General features: G+C 57.7%; 1 protein-coding gene across 1 annotated transcript; it reads right to left on the reverse strand.

The window, feature by feature from the left end:
* Window positions 1-653: 653 nt before the first annotated feature.
* Window positions 654-16587, reverse strand: LOC141976886 (immunoglobulin superfamily member 1-like). The gene is made up of 11 exons (XM_074938052.1): window positions 16518-16587; window positions 13201-13236; window positions 12702-12888; window positions 11718-11913; window positions 11099-11294; window positions 10556-10621; window positions 3374-3664; window positions 3057-3132; window positions 2844-2947; window positions 1320-1610; window positions 654-712 (listed from the first exon to the last, which is right to left on the reverse strand). The coding sequence occupies exons 1-11, from the start codon at window positions 16585-16587 to the stop codon at window positions 654-656; spliced, it is 1572 nt and encodes a 523-aa protein (XP_074794153.1).
* Window positions 16588-17620: the final 1033 nt, after the last annotated feature.

Consider the following 17620-nt stretch of genomic DNA (forward strand, 5'->3'; position numbering starts at 1 on the left):
GGCCAACAGGCCCATCTAGCCCGGTATCCCGCCTCCCATACTGACTGCTCCTGGCTGCTTCGCAGGGAGCTCCAGGGCACCCCCCTCCATGGCCACTGATGGGCCCGGCTGCCCCCAGAGGAAGCCTCCGGCTGCCCCGTTAGTGGCAGGTTCGTGTTTGAGCAGGAGGCTTCGCTCCCCTCCCAAAACCATTGGCGGGGGGGAGTCACTGCCCCCGTGAACAGCCTCCGTCTATTGTGGCTCAATAGATTCCCATCCCCAGCCCGGTACCTGACCCCGCCCTGCCTGCATGGGTGGGAGCCGACGCCGCTCCAGGCTGGGTCAGGTGGGTTCCCCCTGCAGGAATAGAACCAGCGTCTGTCGGGGAGGGGCTGAAACACCGACTCAGAGATCGCCCCGTACCCTCCGCAACCAGTGGTGGATCAGCCACTGGGCCTATGGGGCCAGTGCCCAGAAGCCGCAGCCAAGTGGGGGGCCCCAGAGCCCTGGCCACCGGGCGAGCAGGACGGGAGAAGCCCCAGCAGCCTGACCCTGCTCCTCTCAGAAGCACGGGGTGGTGGTGGCAGGGGAAGCCTTAGCACCGGGACCTCCGTTGCAGCCCGGGGACGGGAGGAGCTCTCGCTGCCCGCCACTGCCTCGGGGCTGGGGGACTCTCACTCCCCGCTGCGCCCCTGGGCCGGGGTCGGGGGACAGAGCTTCTCCAGCCTTAGGGCTGCAGTTGGGGTCAGGGGGTCAGAAAGTAGCAAATGGGTTGTGGGGCTGCAGTGGGGGGACGGAATGAGGCAGGACCGTGGGTGGAATGGGGGGGAGAGAGAAAGGGGTGGGGCTGTGGGCGGGGCCACAGGCCGAGGAGGCGGGACAGGAGAGGGACGCAGGTGGAAGGGGTCGGGAGGGATCCCCCTTGCTCTGGCCCAGGGCCCCAGGAAACGTTAATTCATCTCTGCCCGTGACTCAGCATCAATCGTTACTGTCAGTCCCGGGGAGGGGGGTTTGTTGTTGGGGACGGTGCCGGCTGGGCAGCCCCTGGGCCCTGACTCCTCTCTGAGTCCCCAGTGCAGGGGCAGCCAGGGGAGCATCCCCTGGGAAATGCCCCCTGCTCTGCAGCTGCCCCTGGGGGCAGGGATCCCCCCTCCCTTGGCACGAAATCTCCAGGAGCTGCTGCTCCCCCTTGGCTGGGGAAACCCCCAGTGACACTGTCCCCGCTCCCTGTCCAGGTGAGTCCTAGGGCTCTGGGCAGAGCCTGGCTCTGAGCATCCCATCTGGGTGCCGACCTTCTGAGGGTCCGGCTGGGAGCGGGGATGTGGAGCCGGGCCCCTCACCTGCTACCACCAGCTCCACGGAGTGGCTGGGGTCCGAGGAGACGAAGGGCTCTGATCGGGGCCGGTAGCTGCAGCTGTAGCTCCCTCCGTGCTGCCGGCCCACGGTGGGGATGTGGAACTCGGCCCCGTCCCCAGCAGGGTCCCTGTGTCCTGGCGGGTCCCGGTCTCCAGCCTTGTGCAGGAAGAACCTCACGTCCCGGCGCTGCCCCTCACACCGGATGGTGACGTCTGCCCCTGGGGTGGTGACCCCAGTGGGGCTCAGAGAGATGGAGGGTCTGGGTAAGCTGGGATCTGCACACAGGAGACAGGCTGTGAGAGCCAGACCCGGGCACCCACCCAGCCCCGGCCTCCAGCTGCAGAAGAGAAGAGCGAAGGGGGATTTGATAGCAGCCTTCAACTCCCTGAAGGGGGGCTCCAAAGAGGACGGAGCTGGGCTGTTCTCAGTGGGGGCAAATGACAGAACAAGGAGCGATGGTCTCAGGTTGCAGTGGGGGAGGTTTAGGTTGGATATTAGGAAACACCATTTCACTAGGAGGGTGGTGAGGCACTGGAATGGGTTCCCTAGGGAGGTGGTGGAATCTCCTTCCTTAGAGGTTTCTAAGGCCCCTCTTGACAACACCCCGGCTGGGATGATTTAGTTGGTCCTGCTTTGAGCAGGGGGTTGGACTAGAACCTCCTGAGGCCTCTTCCAACCCTGATCTTCTATGATTCCCCAGCCGGCCCCAGCGCAGGCAGATCCAGGGGCCCTCGGCAGAGATTCTCTCCCAGATCCCAGAGTCCCCCTGACCCAGAATCCTGGCCCTGCGAGCTGGGCTCCCAGCCCCACAGACACAGGGCCACGGCAGCTGAGTTGTTGGGGTCCTCATATGCTGTGTGTGACCCCTGCCTCGTTCACTGTGTCTGAGCCCTACCCCCCACTCCCCCAGAGATACAGAGCGACTCACGGGCTGGTCCCTGGTGCCCGGCAGCACAGGGCCTGAGCCCCACACAGGAAGGGAGTCAGCCCCCTGGGAGGCAGGGAGGTGTCATTATCTCCATTCTACGTGGGGAAACTGAGGCACAGACAGATTCACTTTCCTTAGTGCGCTCCCAGGGGCAGAGACCGTCTCTTCACTCTGTGTTTATGCAACACCTGGCACAAAGGGGCCCTGATCATAGCCTGGTTAGAGCAGGGGAGGGGATGGCTGGGGGCCAGGACTCCTGGGTTCTGTGCACAGTCCCACCACTGACTTGTAGGGGACTGTGTAAGTCTCTACTATCCACTGAGGTTTATAACCTTCAGCTCCACCCGTCACCCCCTAACTGATGTGTTGCCTGGGAAAGGACCCCCCTGCTCTGCAGCTCCCCCTGGGGGCAGCGGTCCCCCCTTCCTCAGCCCCAAATCTCCAACAGCTGCTTCTCCCCTGTGGCTGGGGAACCCCCCAGTAACTCGGTCCCTCCTTCCCGGCAGGTGTCCCCTCTGCTGGGCCAAGGGTCCGGCTGGGCCTAAGGCTCGGAGCGGAGACGCCGAGCCGGGCCCCGCACCGGCTACCACCGACTCCACGGGGTCGCTGGGCTCCGACCGGGTGTCGGGATCCGAGTCGGGGGGATAATAGCAGGTGTAGCTGCCTCCGTCTGCCCGGCTCACTCTAGGGATGGGGAAAGTTGACACCAGCCGAGTCCCCGCCCTGCACTGCTGCGTTCATGGCCCCTGCCTTGTACAGAACCAGCTCCAGACCCCGGCGCTGACCCCGACACCGGAGGGTCACGGCTCCCCACAGGGCGACCCCCCCGCTGGGGCTCAGGGAGATGGAGGGTTTGGGGGAGCTGAGCTCTGCAGTAGGAGAGGGATGGGGCGTGAGACAGACCCCGTCCCCAGCAGGGAGCATCAGCGATGGGGCAGAGACAGGGTCAGGGTCTCCCTTGGGATCCAGGGCCGAGATATCCTCCCTCCCCTCAACCTTCACTGGTTGGGCTGGACGTCCCATCTGCTGGGCACCAGGGCTCGCTGAGACCCCCTGGGGGCCTGGCTGGCTGTGGGGCTGGGAGCCGAGGTGCCGGGCTGGGCCCCTCACCTGCTACAATGATCTGCACAGGGTCGCTGGGCTCCGAGTAGGCAGCTGGTCCTGTTCTGTAGCTATAACGACAGGTGTAGCTGCCCCCGTGTTCCCGTCTGGCGCTGGGGATGGGAAATTCAGCCACATAACCAGCAGGGTCCGTGTACCTCAGATAGTTCCCGTCTCCATCCTTGTAGAGGAGGAACCTCATGCCCAGGCGCTGATGCCAACACTGGATGGTGACGTTTCCCCCCACAGGGATCACCCCACCGGGGCTGACGGAGATGGAGGCTTTGGGGAGGGACCCCTCTGGATTCACAAACAAACAGGCCGTGAGTGGGGGTGACACAAACCGCGTCCGTCTGGTGCAATCCTCTGCCCGTCTGTCGCTCCAGCCTTTCACCCCAGCCCCGCCTGTCCCTGCGGTGCAGGCCCGGCCCCGGGACTCACAGCCGGGGAGAGACACAGCAGGGGGAAGGAGATTTCCAGTCTCTGGTTCCTTTAGTTCTCCAGGGTCAATTCAGCCCGGCCCCCGCTGCAGTCAGGGGTAACTCCGGATTGAGCCCGGGGGGCTGAGATCAGAACCCAGCCCTGCCCCCGTCGCACTCAGGCGGTGAATTGGGATCCACCCTGCGAGGTGTGACGGGGTAGGGAGTAGAGAATATTAACCTGGTGATGTTGCGTGGGAGTTTTACTCGTTGACTGTCGGCATTGACACTAGATGATGGTGGGATATCAGGGTGTGACTTCTCTGCGGGATGATACTTGGCGGCCAGCTCGTAACCTGAGCCCAGGAGCGGGTTGGGGCCAGGTGACACCTTCTGCCCTGGAAACTGGACCAAGGCTGGAGGAGGGGTCGGGGTGTGTGGCTGTGGGAGGCGACTGGAGGGAGTTTCAGTTTGGAGCCGGCTGAGGGGGGAGGCCCAGAACCTGGGTCTGGGCTCCCCACCCCCAAAGAAGGACCCCACTGAGGGGTCCTGTTTTATGTACCTCCAAGCTCTGTTTGAGACCGTGTTCCTGTCGTGTAATAAACCTTCTGTTTTACCGGCTGGCTGAGAGTCACAGTGAATCGCAGGAAGTGCGGGGTGCAGGGCCCTGACTCCCCCACACTCCGCGACATGGGGCTCCTGGTCTAAATATGGGTCATTTGAGGAAGCTGCTCCCAGGACAGGCACCCCAAGAAAACATGTTAACAAAATCCCCCAGTTGTTCCAACAGGTTCCCATCCCTGTGATGAGTAGGGCGAGGTCTCAGTCCCCACCTCTGGAGAACACGTCTGACAGGATCATCCCTTTGGGGGACTGGTGCCCCTCACCCCCACCCACATCCCTCGTCCTTAATGTGGAAATTCCTCCAGCTTCCCCATTCCCCACAGATACTCACGTCCCAACGCCCCGCTCCGCCCAGCCAGCCAGCAGCCTGGAGAGGAGACAACTTGTTAGAGACCAGATCCCAGAGCAACTGGACCCTGGTCTCAGATCTGCCCCCGGTGCCCCATGGGCACACTCCCTAGTCTCAGATCCGCACCGTGGGCACACGCCCTGGCTGTGGCCGATACTCACCGAGGAGGACGGTGAGAGCAGACGCCATGATGGGGCAGTGGGGGGCCCCTCAGCACTGCCACCAACACCCCAGTGCCCAGCTCCACCCAGCCTGAGGCCCGAGTGCAAGCGGAATGAGGAACAGCGCCAAGGGCTGCAGCCCCAGGAACCCCGTGATGTGCTCAGCCCCTTTCTTCCCCATCAGATGGTTTCTTTGCACTCTCCTCCGCAAATCTACCACGGTCAGAGCAAAACCAGCTCCCTGCCACGCCCAGCAAACCACATCCCCTCCTGCAGCTGCCTGGCCCCACCCCGCCATGATCTCCCAGCCCCACATGGGAGCTGCCCAGTCCGGGGACCAGCTTGGAGCGGGGCAATCTCAGGAGGCATCAAAAGGTGCCCATGTTGCCCTGACCTTTTCCAACAGGCCCATCTAGCCTCCCTGGAGCAGCAGCTCAGAGCAGAGGAAGGCTTCCCCCATACACACACAGTGCCCCCCACGGAGTGGCCCTCTCCCATGAAGCAAGGCAGAGATTCCTTCCTGACCCACCCTGGAGCATGAGGGTGGAGGGGCCTGGCCAAACTCCTTCTCAGGTCATGTCACTGCAGAATCTATTCTTCGCCCAGTGATGTGGCACAGAGATGGGACGGGTGGCTGGGAGGGGTTGTGGTTTCCGGTCCCCGTGAGTGGGGGAGGAAGGAATAAATGTAGATCCTGAGTTGTTAAAGGAACAGCCAATAAATCCATGAAAGGGGAAGTCTGCCCAGAGCCAGCGCTCGCGTCCTGTTTCTGGTACTGCCAGTGAAACTCTGAATCATAGAATATCAGGGTTGGAAGGGACCTCAGGAGGTCATCTAGTCCAACCCCCTGCTCAAAGCAGGACCAATCCCCAACTAAATCATCCCAGCCAGGGCTTTGTCAAGCCTGACCTGAAAAACTTCCAAGAAAGGAGATTCCACCACCTCCCTAGGTAACGCATTCCAGTGCTTCACCACCCTCCTAGTGAAAAAGTTTTTCCTAATATCCAACCTAAACCTCCCCCACTGCAACTTGTTCTGTCATCTTCTACCACTGAGAATAGTCTAGATCCATCCTCTTTGGAACCCCCTTTCAGGTAGTTGAAAGCAGCTATCAAATCCCCCCTCATTCTTCTCTTCCGCAGACTAAACAATCCCAGTTCCCTCAGCCTCTCCTCATAACTCATGTGTTCCAGTCCCCGAACCATTTTTGTTGCCCTCCGCTGGACTCTTTCCAATTTCTCCACATCCTTCTTGTAGTGTGGGGCCCAAAACTCAACACAGTCCTCCAGGTGAGGCATCACCAATGTCGAATAGAGGGGAACGATCACGTCCCTCAATCTGCTGGCAATGCCCCTACGTATACATCCCAAAATGCCATTGGCCTTCTTGGCAACAAGGGCACACTGTTGACTCATATTCAGCTTCTCGTTCACTGTAACCCCTAGGTCTTTTCTGCAGAACTGCTGCCAAGCCATTCGGTCCCTAGTCTGTAGCGGTGCATGGGATTCTTCCATCCTAAGTGCAGGACTCTGCACTTGTCCTTGTTGAACCTCATCAGATTTCTTTTGGCCCAATCCTCTAATTTGTCTAGGGCCCTCTGTATCCTATCCCTACCCTCCAGCGTATCTACCTCTCCTCCCAGTTTAGTGTCATCCGCGAACTTGGTGAGGGTGCACTCCACACCATCCTCCAGATCATTTATGAAGATATTGAACAAAACCGGCCCCAGGACCGATCCTTGGGGCACTCCTATTGATACCGGCTGCCAGCTAGACATGGAGCCATTGATCACTACCCATTGAGCCCGACAATCTAGCCAACTTTCTATCCACCTTATAGTCCATTCATCCAGCCCATACTTCTTTAACTTGCTGGCAAGAATACTGTGGGAAACCATGTCAAAAGCTTTGCTAAAGTCAAGGAACAACACGTCCACCGCTTTCCCCTCATCCACAGAGCCAGTTATCTAGTCACAGACTCCCCCGATCGCCACGAGTTTTCAAAGATAATGGCCAATGGCTCTGCAATCACATCCGCCAACTCCTTTAGCACTCTCGGATGCAGCGCATCCGGCCCCATGGACTTGTGCTCATCCAGCTTTTCTAAATAGTCCCGAAGCACTTCTTTCTCCACAGAGGGCTGGTCACCTCCTCCCCATGCTGTGCTGCCCAGGGCAGCAGTCTGGGAGCTGACCTTGTTTGTGAAGACAGAGGCAAAAAAAGCATTGAGCACATTAGCTTTTTCCACATCCTCTGTCAGTAAGTTGCCTCCCTCCTTCAGTAAGGGGCCCACACGTTCCTTGACTTTCTTCTTGTTGCTAACATACCTGAAGAAACCCTTCTGGTTACTCGTAACATCTCTTGCTAGCTGCAACTCCAGGTGTGATTTGGCCTTCCTGGTTTCACTCCTGCATGCCTGAGGAATTTTTTTATAAACCTGATGCAGCTACCCTGTTATATACCACAGTTCGGGGAGGGGAATGGGGTCTAGTGATTGGGCGGGAGGGGCTGGGAGCCAGGACTCCTGGGTTCTCTCCCTGGCTCTGGTTGGGGGGTGGGATCTGGTGCTTAGAGAAAAAGGACACAGATTCGAGCCAGCCCCCTAGCGGTGAAAGGCCCCATGTCCCTTCCCCAGCCAATCCCCGGGGCAGCGGGTCTGCACAGCTCAGGGCCTAGGGCAGAGCTCACAGGGGGTGGACAGCTAAGCAGAGTTTCCCTCTCCCCCCTCAGGATGCTGCAAAAGGGACACAGGGGATGGGAGAGAGCTGACCAGCCCCCCAGAAAGGGGAGGGGGCAAGATCACGGGGACAGAGCTCAAGAGAAACTGGCCCCCCCGGCAGATGCTCCAGCTCTGGCTCCCCAGCTCATTTTCCCTTCACCCCCCCCCCCCACATTCAGGCATTGGGCCCCTCAGCCCCCCCATTCTGCCCCCTGGCCTGCGTCCCCTCCCCCATTATGTCCCCCCAGCCTGCAGTTCCCTCACGTCCACCCCATCATGGCCCCCGCCTTCCTAGTTCTGCCCTGTCCCCTATCCTTTCATCCCAGGTTGTGCCCCTCATGCCCCATGTCCTGTCCCCTGTTCTGCCCCCCATCCCCCTGACCTCCCCGTTGTAGGGAAGGGACACCTGGCTGCCCTCAGTTAACATGGCCGCCCCCTCACCCCCTGCAGCCCTCACAGGGCAGCCATGCTGGCCCCTGGCTAAGATGGCCAATGCCTCAACCTGGGGGCAGGAACAATCCTGTCCCCCCTGTGATGGGTTGGATCACAGGAAACCCCCGTGGGACTGCCAACTGATTTGCTGAGACTTCTTCTGCCCCTGCTTTCCCTGCCAATTTGGGACTCCAGAACGCTGCCTGGTTTGAGCCAGACACGCTATCCTGTTACAAATCAAGACCCAGGTCTGAACAACATCCCACAAAAGCTGCAGGCTTAACTGAAAACAGATTAAGAAGTGTTCCTGTCTCCAACACGCAGATGCCCAGTTCCCAATGGGGTCCAAACCCCAAATAAATCCATTTTACCCTAGATAAATTTATACAGGGTAAACTGATAAACTGTTCACCCTCTATAACACAGAGAGATATGCACAGCTGTTTCCTCCCGCCCTCCCCCCTCCCCCCTCGGGCTCGGTATTAATACATACTCTGGGTTAATAAGTCAAAAGTGATTTTATTAAATACAAAAAGTAGGATTTAAGTGGCTCCAAGTAATAACAGACAGAACAAAGTGAATCACCAAGCAAAATAGAATAAAACATGCATGTTTAAACCTAATACAGTAAGAAAGTGATTACAGGTGAAATCTCACCCTCAGAGATGTTCCAATGAGCTTCTTTTACAGACTAGGCTCCTTCTAGTCTGGGTTCAGCAATCACTCACACCCCTCAGTTACTGTCCTTTCTACCAGTTTCTTTCAGGTAACCTTTGGGGGTGGGGAGGCTAACTCTTCAGCCAGCTGAAGACAAAATGGAGGGGTCTCCCAGGGGCTTAAATAGACTCTCTTGTGGGTGGAGACCCCCTCCTCTCTCCTATGCAGAATCCAGCTGCAAGATGGAGTTTTGGAGTCACGTGGGCAAGTCACATGTCCATGCATGACTTAGTTTTTACCGGCAGCAGCCATTGCCCACATGCTATCTTGAATGTCTCTAGGAAGACTTCTTATGCAGATTGGAGTCTTCCAAGATCCATTGTCAGTTAAGTGTTTCTTGATCGGGCACTTAATTTGCCCATTCCTTTCTCAAGAAGCTGACCAAATGCCTTAGTAAGGCTACTTCAACTCAAACAAGTACACAGCCAATATTCATAACTTCGAATACAAAAATGACCCCTGCATACAAATAGGATGAATATATTCAGTAGGCCATAACCTTTGCAGAGATACGTTACATGGCATATGTAGCATAAAACATATTCCAGTTATGTCATATATACATTCATAAGCATAGTTCCATAAAGAATTATGGGGTGTGTCATGGACTCCCAGGTCATGCCCACTCTCAGCCCCGTACGGCCCCTGGTGAAAACCCCCTTCAGTGTGACAGCCCTTCTCGGGGGTCCACTCTCTCTTGGGGATTAGGCCCCTCCGCCTCCTGGAACCGCACCTCTCTGAGCCTTAGCACACCTGTCTCTCGCCATGGGACCCCTCAGGGAGTCCACTTGCTCTGGACCCCTGGGGCCTCCACTCCCAGAGGGAATAATGCCCCCCTGTTCCCTAGCCCGGAGCGACTCTCAGCCAGCGTAACACAGCAGGGTTTATTGAGCATCTGAACCCAGCACAGGAAACTCTCCGGGCCTCAGGCCTGGCCTCCCTCAGCACAGCACATCCCAGTCTCCCCTGCATCCAGGTGGACTCTGCCTGCTCCCTCTGTCCAGCCCCGAGCCCCCCTGCTTCCCAGCTGGGCATCTGATCTCACCGGCCCCAAGCCCCCACTCCCCGTCCATTGTCTTCTCTCCAGGTAAACAGGGTCGCCTGGGCCCCCTCTCCCCTCTTCGGTCCTCTGGCTGGAACCAGCTGGTCAGATCACTGGGGTCCTCTCTTCACAGCCCATTGTCCTTCCACTGGCCAGATGAGCTGTGACTCCCGAGCTGGGCCTCCCGGTCACCAGGTCACCAGTCGCTGGGATCTCCATTCTCCAGGGCATTGGCCAGCGTCCCCAAGTTCCGTTGCGGGTCCCCTGTACCAATAAACTCCCTCTCCCATCACCTCGTGAAACCAGTAACACCAAGGGAAACTGAGTCCCACCTACTCTGCATGCAAACCATTGGAAAAACCAAGGAAAAGCCAAGAAACGCCCCCACTTCGTCACAGTGGGGAGCAGGGGTTGCCCCTATTGGTAGGGGGTCGTCATGGCCCCAAGGGAGGGAGGTTATTACCCTAGATCTCCTCCTAGATCATGCCCCTTCCCTGAGATCCCCCCACAGCTTCCAGGCAGTGACCTGCAGGGCAGGAGTCATCGGGGGAGCTGGAGGTCTACCAGTGGTGGAGGGGCAGTGGGGTTGTCTCTCCATCCCCCCATCTCAATGAGCCCCTCCCCGAGGTGTCTGGGCCCCACTCACCTGGATTCACTGCCCCCGTCCCCCTGAACCAGCCCCAGCCCCTGGGCACCACGAGCCTGTTTCCAGAGCTCGTTTGATGGTACCTGGCCCCTTGCTGCCCGGGGGGCTGGGAGCCGGGGCCGCTCCAGGCTGGGTCGGGTTGGTTCCCCCTGTGGGAATAAAACAAGCACCTGTCAGGGGCCAGGGGAGGGACTGAAACAGCGACTCAGTGATCTCCCCCTCTCCCCACCTCAATTCATCATCGGTCGTCACTGTCATTCCCAGAGGCAGGGGGGAAGGATTTCCGTGGCTGGGGACAGTGCCGGCTTGGCAGCCCCTGGGCCCCAACTCTGCATCCCCAGAGTAGGGACAGCCCTGGGAAAGGCCCCCTGCTCTGAAGCTCTCCCTGGGGGCAGGGATCCCCCCTCCCTCAGCACCAAAACTCCAGCAGCTGCTGCTGCTCCCTAGTTGGGGACCTCCACCCCAGTCCTAGTGACTCCATCCCAGCTTCCCGGCCAGGCATCTCCTCTGCTTTGCCCAGGGCTCATGGCAGAGCCTGGCGCTGAGCATCCTATCAATGCGGAGCTCCCCCGAGTGCCCAGCTGGGCATTGGGTTGGGAGTGAAGATGCCAAGCCGGGCCCTTCACCTGCTACCACCAGCTCCACGGGGTCACTGGGCTCTGACCTGACGGGCAGGTCTGGTTTGGTGCTATATCGGCAGCTGTATCTCCCTGCGTCTCTCCGGCTCACACTGCTGATGGGAAACTCAGCCATGTCCCCAGCCGGCTCCGCGTCCTGCAGCCCGTTCGGGTTTCCATCTTGGTACAGAAGGAACCTCACCTTCTGGTGCCGACCCCAACACCGGATGGTCACGGCTCCCCCATCTGCTGGGACTCAGGGAGATGGAGGGTTTGGGGTAGTAGGTCTCTGCAGTGAGAAGGAGACAGGCCATGAGACAGACCCCGGCACAGTCACTGCACCTGTCCTCACCGCACGGTCCCAGACACGGGGCCCCTGGGAGAAAACCCAGCCGGAGGAACCTCTCCGAGATCCCAGAGATTCCTGGGAGCTCCGACTGAAGCCTCCCGAGGACCTAAATCCACAGCACCCCTCTGTACCCGTCTATCCACTTAATGGGCCCCCCCAGCCCAGTGCCCCCCTCCCCATCCCTGCCCCATGGGATCAGACCCATGGGCCCATCCTGCCAGTATCATCCCCCAACCCCCCGGATCAGACCCACAGGCCCTCACAGCCGCTGTCTCGTACCCAGCAGCCACCAGCAGCTGCTGCGTCTCTGGCAGGCGCTGGGAACCTGCCGCTCTCGGGCTGGCGGCACCGGGCAGGGCCAGATTGTGTCTGGTACGACAACACCCGGCTCCTCCCCAGCGCTTCGCACCCGCAGATCTCACAGTGCTTCACAGAGGGGGGCACGGGAACCAGCCCCATTTTACAGAGGGGGAAACTGAGGCAAAGAAGGGGGCAGGGACTTGGCCACAGTCCCCCAGAAAATCATGGCAACACCAGGAACGGCAGCCAGCTCTCCTGAGTCCCGGCCCCTGCGCTCTCCCCACTAGGCCACACAGCCACCCAGGGAGTGTCAGCCCGGCTCAGGGCCGTAGTCCGTACAGCATTGGTGGGCTAGTGGCTACAGTAGAGGACTGAGATCCAGGGTTATATCCCCAGCTCCGGGAGGAGAGTGGGGTCTAGAGGTGGGGGTGGGGAGGCCTGGGAGCCAGAATTCCTGGGTTTGATCCCAGCACAGAGAGGGGAGTGGGGTCTAGTGGTTAGATCGGGAGGGGGCTGGGAGTCAGAGGTGCTGGGTGCTGCACAGACACAGTGAGAAAAAGCCCCCACCCTAAAGCCAAGCCCTGACTATCTAACCAGACACGAGGTACAGGAGGAATGATTGTCCCCAGGTCATACAAGGGGAAATGGAGGCACAGGCGGCTTGAGTGACAGCCCAAGGTCCCCTGGGGGCAGGGATCCCCCCTCCCTCAGCCCCAAATCTCCAGTGGCTGGGAACCCCCCAGTGACTCCATCCCCACTCCCCAGCCGAGCGTCCCCTCTGCTGGGCCCACGGCGCTGAGCATCCCATTGGCATGGAGAACCCCTGTAGGTCGGGCTGGGTGTGGGGCTGGGAGCGGGGACGCCGAGCCAACAACAATCCGCACGATGTCGCTAGGATCCGACCAGTTGGGCGGCTCCGATCCAGAGTGAGGTCAGCAGCTGTAGGCCCCTCCGTCTTCCCGCCTGGCGCTGGGGATGGTGATTTCAACAATGTCCCCAGCAGTATCCAGCTTCCAGATTTCGATTCCACCTTTATACAGAAATAACCTCCTGGCCTCGCACCGACACTGACAGCGGATGGTGACGGCTCCCCCCAGGGCGATCACCTCGCTGGGGCTGGCGGAGATGGAGGGTCCGGGCGCAGGGAGCTCTGCGTTCACACACAAACAGGAGTGAGATGGGGAGACACAAACCCCTCCCCGTGTGTCTGTAACCTGCCCCTAGCGCCCAGCCCCGGGACAGCGCCAGGGCTAACAGACACCTCACTGCATCCAGAGGGAACCTGTGGGCCGGGTTCTGATCTCAGCCCCCTGGGGTCAACCCGGAGTCACCCCTGAGTGCACTGGGGCAGGGCTGGGGTTAATCCAGGGGGGTTGATTTGAGGTTTGGGGGGAAGGTTCCGGGCTCAGCTAGTCTGTTCTCCCCCATCCTTAACTTTCCCCCACCCCTCATTGATACTCACGTCCAGACACCCCACTCCACCCGACCAGCCAGCAGCCTGGAAAGGAAACTGTTTGTTAGGGACCAGATCCCAGAATGACTGGAGCCTGCACCATGGTCTCAGATCGATTCCCCCCACTCCCCCCCCCCCCCCGACCCACCCATGGTGACACTCACCAAGGAAGAGGACAGTGAGATGAGAGCAGATGCCATGATGGGGCAGCGCGGGGGCTCTCAGCAGTGCCACCAATGCCCCGGTGCCCAGCTCCACCCAGCCCCGAATAAGGCACTGAGCCAGGGGCTGTCGCCACAGGAAGCCAGTGATGTCTCATCTCTTCCTGTATCCATCACACCTTGTCTCTAATCTACCGGCCAAATCTAGCGCGGCCAAAGTAAGCAGAGGTACCTGCAAAACCCAGGAAATCCTGGGACCGTCAGCCTGGCCAGGTGTCATGCAGCTCGCAGCATGTCCCTGTGTCTGTGGGGAGTGGGGACAGGTCACCCTCAGTGTTCCCTGCAGCCTTGGGGAAGGTGCGCTAGGCTGGTAGCCAGGAGACCACGGGGTCTGGTCTTCAGTCTCCAATTGACCACTGCGAATATTTCCGTGCAGATCCTCCTTCTCATTACTTTCTGGGTTCAAACCTGGCTGATGACCCATATCCGTAAAAGTAATATGATCATGCAATTAAAGTATGATGTCATAATGCACAACGGGGCAGAGCTAAGAGTGTTCAGGAAACCGTAACTGTGGCATTTCCTGTTGCTGGAGGGTTTGACTCCGCAGCCTTCCCGCTCAGCCTGCCAAGCTGCCCACCTGCCACACGAGCCGTGGCACCATGTGAGGAGCGGGTGCGATGGGGGACGCCTGGGTTTGCTGCCCCTTGGGCCCTAGCTGAGCGATGATGACGGGTTTACACTGTAACGCCTGGTTCTAAGGGGCTTTTCTCAGCGTGTGAATTAAATCAACCAGGTTCAAAACAAAACTGGAGAAAGAAATTCCATCCCAGGCCCCCAGCCAGTCACCAGCCAGGAGAGACCCAGGGACCTTCTAATGCCCCCGCAGAGACCCTGCCCCCGAGCTGGAGGAGACCCTGTCAGTGGTTATGTGGCCAGGCCCCGAGAGAGGGACGTGACACAGGCTTTGTTTATACGCCATTGGCTGAGGGCAGCAGAAAGCTGGGGGTCAGGAAGCTTTGACTGTGTCCTTGGCTCTCGTCGTTGGAGCAGGGGGCTGGGAGCCAGGATCCCGGGCGTGATGGTTGCGCCGTCGCCCATCCGTTGCTCTCACACAGCGCTGGGTAATGCCGGGGGCACCGCGACTTGGGGGCAGCGTTAAAGGTGCCTCAGGAGTCCAGCCAGATGGTCCCAACGGGCTTTAACTCCCGCATCCCCCTCTCACCAGTGTTAAGGAAAAGTTAGCACATGTGACTCCATTTTGGTTTGGGGCCCACCATTGTCTAAATGCCAGCACATCATACACCAGGAGGAGTAATCCTTAGATACTGAATCCCTGTGAAAATCCTCCTCCTTGTCTCCAGCCTGCCTTGACTTCCAGTATCTGGTTTTTGTCAGTCTCTAACTCCCTGTCTTTTGGCCTTGATGTGAGGCCTCTCATTCTAATAATAAAGGTTACTGATGCATGGCTTTAGGACCATGCTGTGTAATAAATATACTGGTATAGCACGAGGAATGCATCAAGCAGGGATAGGTGGTAGATAAGACAAGGGTTTGTTTATTGGCTAAGGTTTCCGATGCACGAGGGCAACATGCTTTGCTAAAAAGTATATAACCTTTGTATAATTTGTATTCAGGGTCCCCTCCTGGCTAGCAGGGGGGCACCACGCTCGAGCGTAATAAACTTTGTGTCTTTTGGGAACTCTGCAGTTGTGGACTTTGTTTATGTGCCTCAGCCTAGATTCGAACTGTGCGTGACCTATCAGGTATAATTCCCAGCATTTGTGTGCGTGTCCTACCAGGTGTAATTCATAGCATTTGTGTGCGTGTCCTACAAGGTATAATTCGCTGCAGTTGTGTGCGTGTCCTCTCAGGTGTAATTCGTAACACCAGTCGCCTCCCCCTCAGCAGCCCCTGGTCCCCCGGAGCAGGAATGGGACAAGCAGCGGATTTGCTGCATAGCAGAGTCATCTCCCGGCCTTTTCACTCCCCAAACTTATCCCCGCCCCCCGCCCCGGTCTGGGAAACGGCAGCCACCTGGGCTGGGAGGGGCACTGGGGGGCAGGTAGGGTGACCAGATGTCCCAATTTTATAGGGACAGTCCCGATATTTGAGGCTTTGTCTTCTATGGTCCCCACCCCCATCCCGATTTTTCACACTTGCTCTCTGGTCACCCTAGGGGCAGGGGAATATGGCGGGTGGGAGAACGTGGGGGAACATTGGGGCGGGGGGGCTGAGGGGGCAGGGCTGCAGGGCAGGGCAGTGGAGGGGAGACAATGGAAGCTGCCCCCAGTGGCTGGGGTTCGCCTGGGTTCCCCCCCGGTGAGTGTTTCAGGGTGAATCTGCCCTATGGCCATGGGGGGCATCGTCTCCCCTCCCTCCCCTGCCCCGCCCCCGCCAGCCAGAGGTGCCCCAGCTCAGTGGGAATTTTGGCAGGAAAACAAATCCCCTCCCCCGACCCCATCTGCCGACTCCCCCCCTCAAAACCCCATCGTATCTCAAACCACCGCCCCCGCCCCGACCAGTCTCCCCTCAAACTCCCAACTCCACCACTTCCCCCGACCTTGGCCCGTATCCCCTCACAACCACGTCCCCCCACCCCGACCTCATTCCGTCTCCCCTCATGCCCACATTCCCCCACCCCGACCCATCTCCCCTCACACCCACGTCCCCCCACTACGACCTCGGCCCGTCTCCCCTCACGTCCATGTCCCGCCCTCCCCAACCTCAGCGTGTCACTCTGCCTCGGTGGGTCACAACTGTGAATACCAAATTCAGGGCAAGCTGCTGACAAGTAGGGCAGACACACCCTGAAATGGGTGGTTATTCTTCCATAAGATATTCCAAACCAGCAACTAACGTAAACTTCTGTCTCACCCCAGTGGCTAACAAGAAGTTAGAAATGCAGGGTCCTTAGGAATTCCAGTCCTTGTTCCAACTCCCAGACACTAGACTTAATGGTGGGTGGTTATTTAAAACCAACTGCGTCAGCCAAAGGGTTCTTCTGATCCCAAAGGACCAGCCACGCACCCAGGTCAATATGTAACTCAGATCTTACTAAAGGATTGGCAAGAGTGTGATCAATGGGGTATCTAATATCTAAAGGTTTATTTATAAAAAGAAAGAGGGGAGAGTTAAAGTTGGTTAAAGGAATCAAATACATACAACAATTGCAAAGTTCTTGGCTCAGGCTTGAAGCAGCGATGAAATAATGTACTGGCTGGTTCAGTCTCATTGGAAGGTCCTCGGTCGGTCGGTTTGAAAGCTCCCGTTCATATAAGTCCACGGTCCAGAGAGCAGAGCAGGAAAAAGGGGAAATGGAGATGCTTCCAGGGCTTTTTATAGCGTCTGTGGCATTATAGGATTGAAATATGACCATGTAGATCATTGTTGCTACCACTGTTATACAATTGCAACAAATCTTCTGCAAAGTATGTCATGTAAGGTGTCGTGGTTTCTCGACAAGCCCTCAGCACACTCTGTGGAAAAATACAGGCACAAGGTGGAGTTTAGTGTCACTTGATCTGGTCACACGCCTGCCCTCCAGTGCTTGGATGAGTCATAGCAGGGGCCATTACCCAGATTCCAGTTAGATTCCCACATATCTATTCAGGGGCCACCATCACAGGGCCTAATAACATCAGCCACACTATCAGAGGCTCGTTCACCTGCACATCCACCAATGTGATATATGCCATCATGTGCCAGCAATGCCCCTCTGCCATGTACATTGGTCAAACTGGACAGTCTCTACGTAAAAGAATAAATGGACACAAATCAGATGTCAAGAATTATAACATTCATAAACCAATTGGAGAACACTTCAATCTCTCTCGTCACGCGATTACAGACATGAAAGTTGCTATATTACAACAAAAAAACTTCAAATCCAGACTCCAGCGGGAAACTGTTGAATTGGAATTCATTTGCAAATTTGATACAATTAACTTAGTCTTGAATAGAGACTGGGAGTGGCTAAGTCATTATGCAAGGTAACCTATTCCCCCTTGTTTTTTCCTACCCCCCCCCCCAAGACGTTCTTGTTAAACCCTGGATTTGTGCTGGAAATGGCCCACCTTGATTATCATACACATTGTAAGGAGAGTGGTCACTTTAGATAAGCTATTACCAGCAGGAGAGTGGGGTGGGAGGAGGTATTTTTTCATGCTTTGTGTGTATATAAAAAGATCTTCTACACTTTCCACAGTATGCATCCGATGAAGTGAGCTGTAGCTCACGAAAGCTCATGCTCAAATAAATTGGTTAGT

The sequence above is a fragment of the Natator depressus genome, chromosome 23 (assembly GCF_965152275.1).
Source record: "Natator depressus isolate rNatDep1 chromosome 23, rNatDep2.hap1, whole genome shotgun sequence".
Taxonomy (NCBI): Eukaryota; Metazoa; Chordata; order Testudines; family Cheloniidae; genus Natator; species Natator depressus.

Excerpts from the sequence above, each read along its gene's own strand:
- LOC141976886 (XM_074938052.1), bottom strand. The coding sequence starts at position 16,587 with ATGAGACTGAACCAGCCAGTACATTATTTCATCGCTGCTTCAAGCCTG. Across the intron at positions 11,914-12,701 it reads ATCACCATCCCCAGCGCCAG|TTTCCCCCTCTGTAAAATGG; the intron begins GCGGGAAGACGG and ends TCTTTGCCTCAG. Across the intron at positions 3,665-10,555 it reads CCCGGGCAGCAAGGGGCCAG|AGGGGTCCCTCCCCAAAGCC; the intron begins GTACCATCAAAC and ends TTGTGAATCCAG.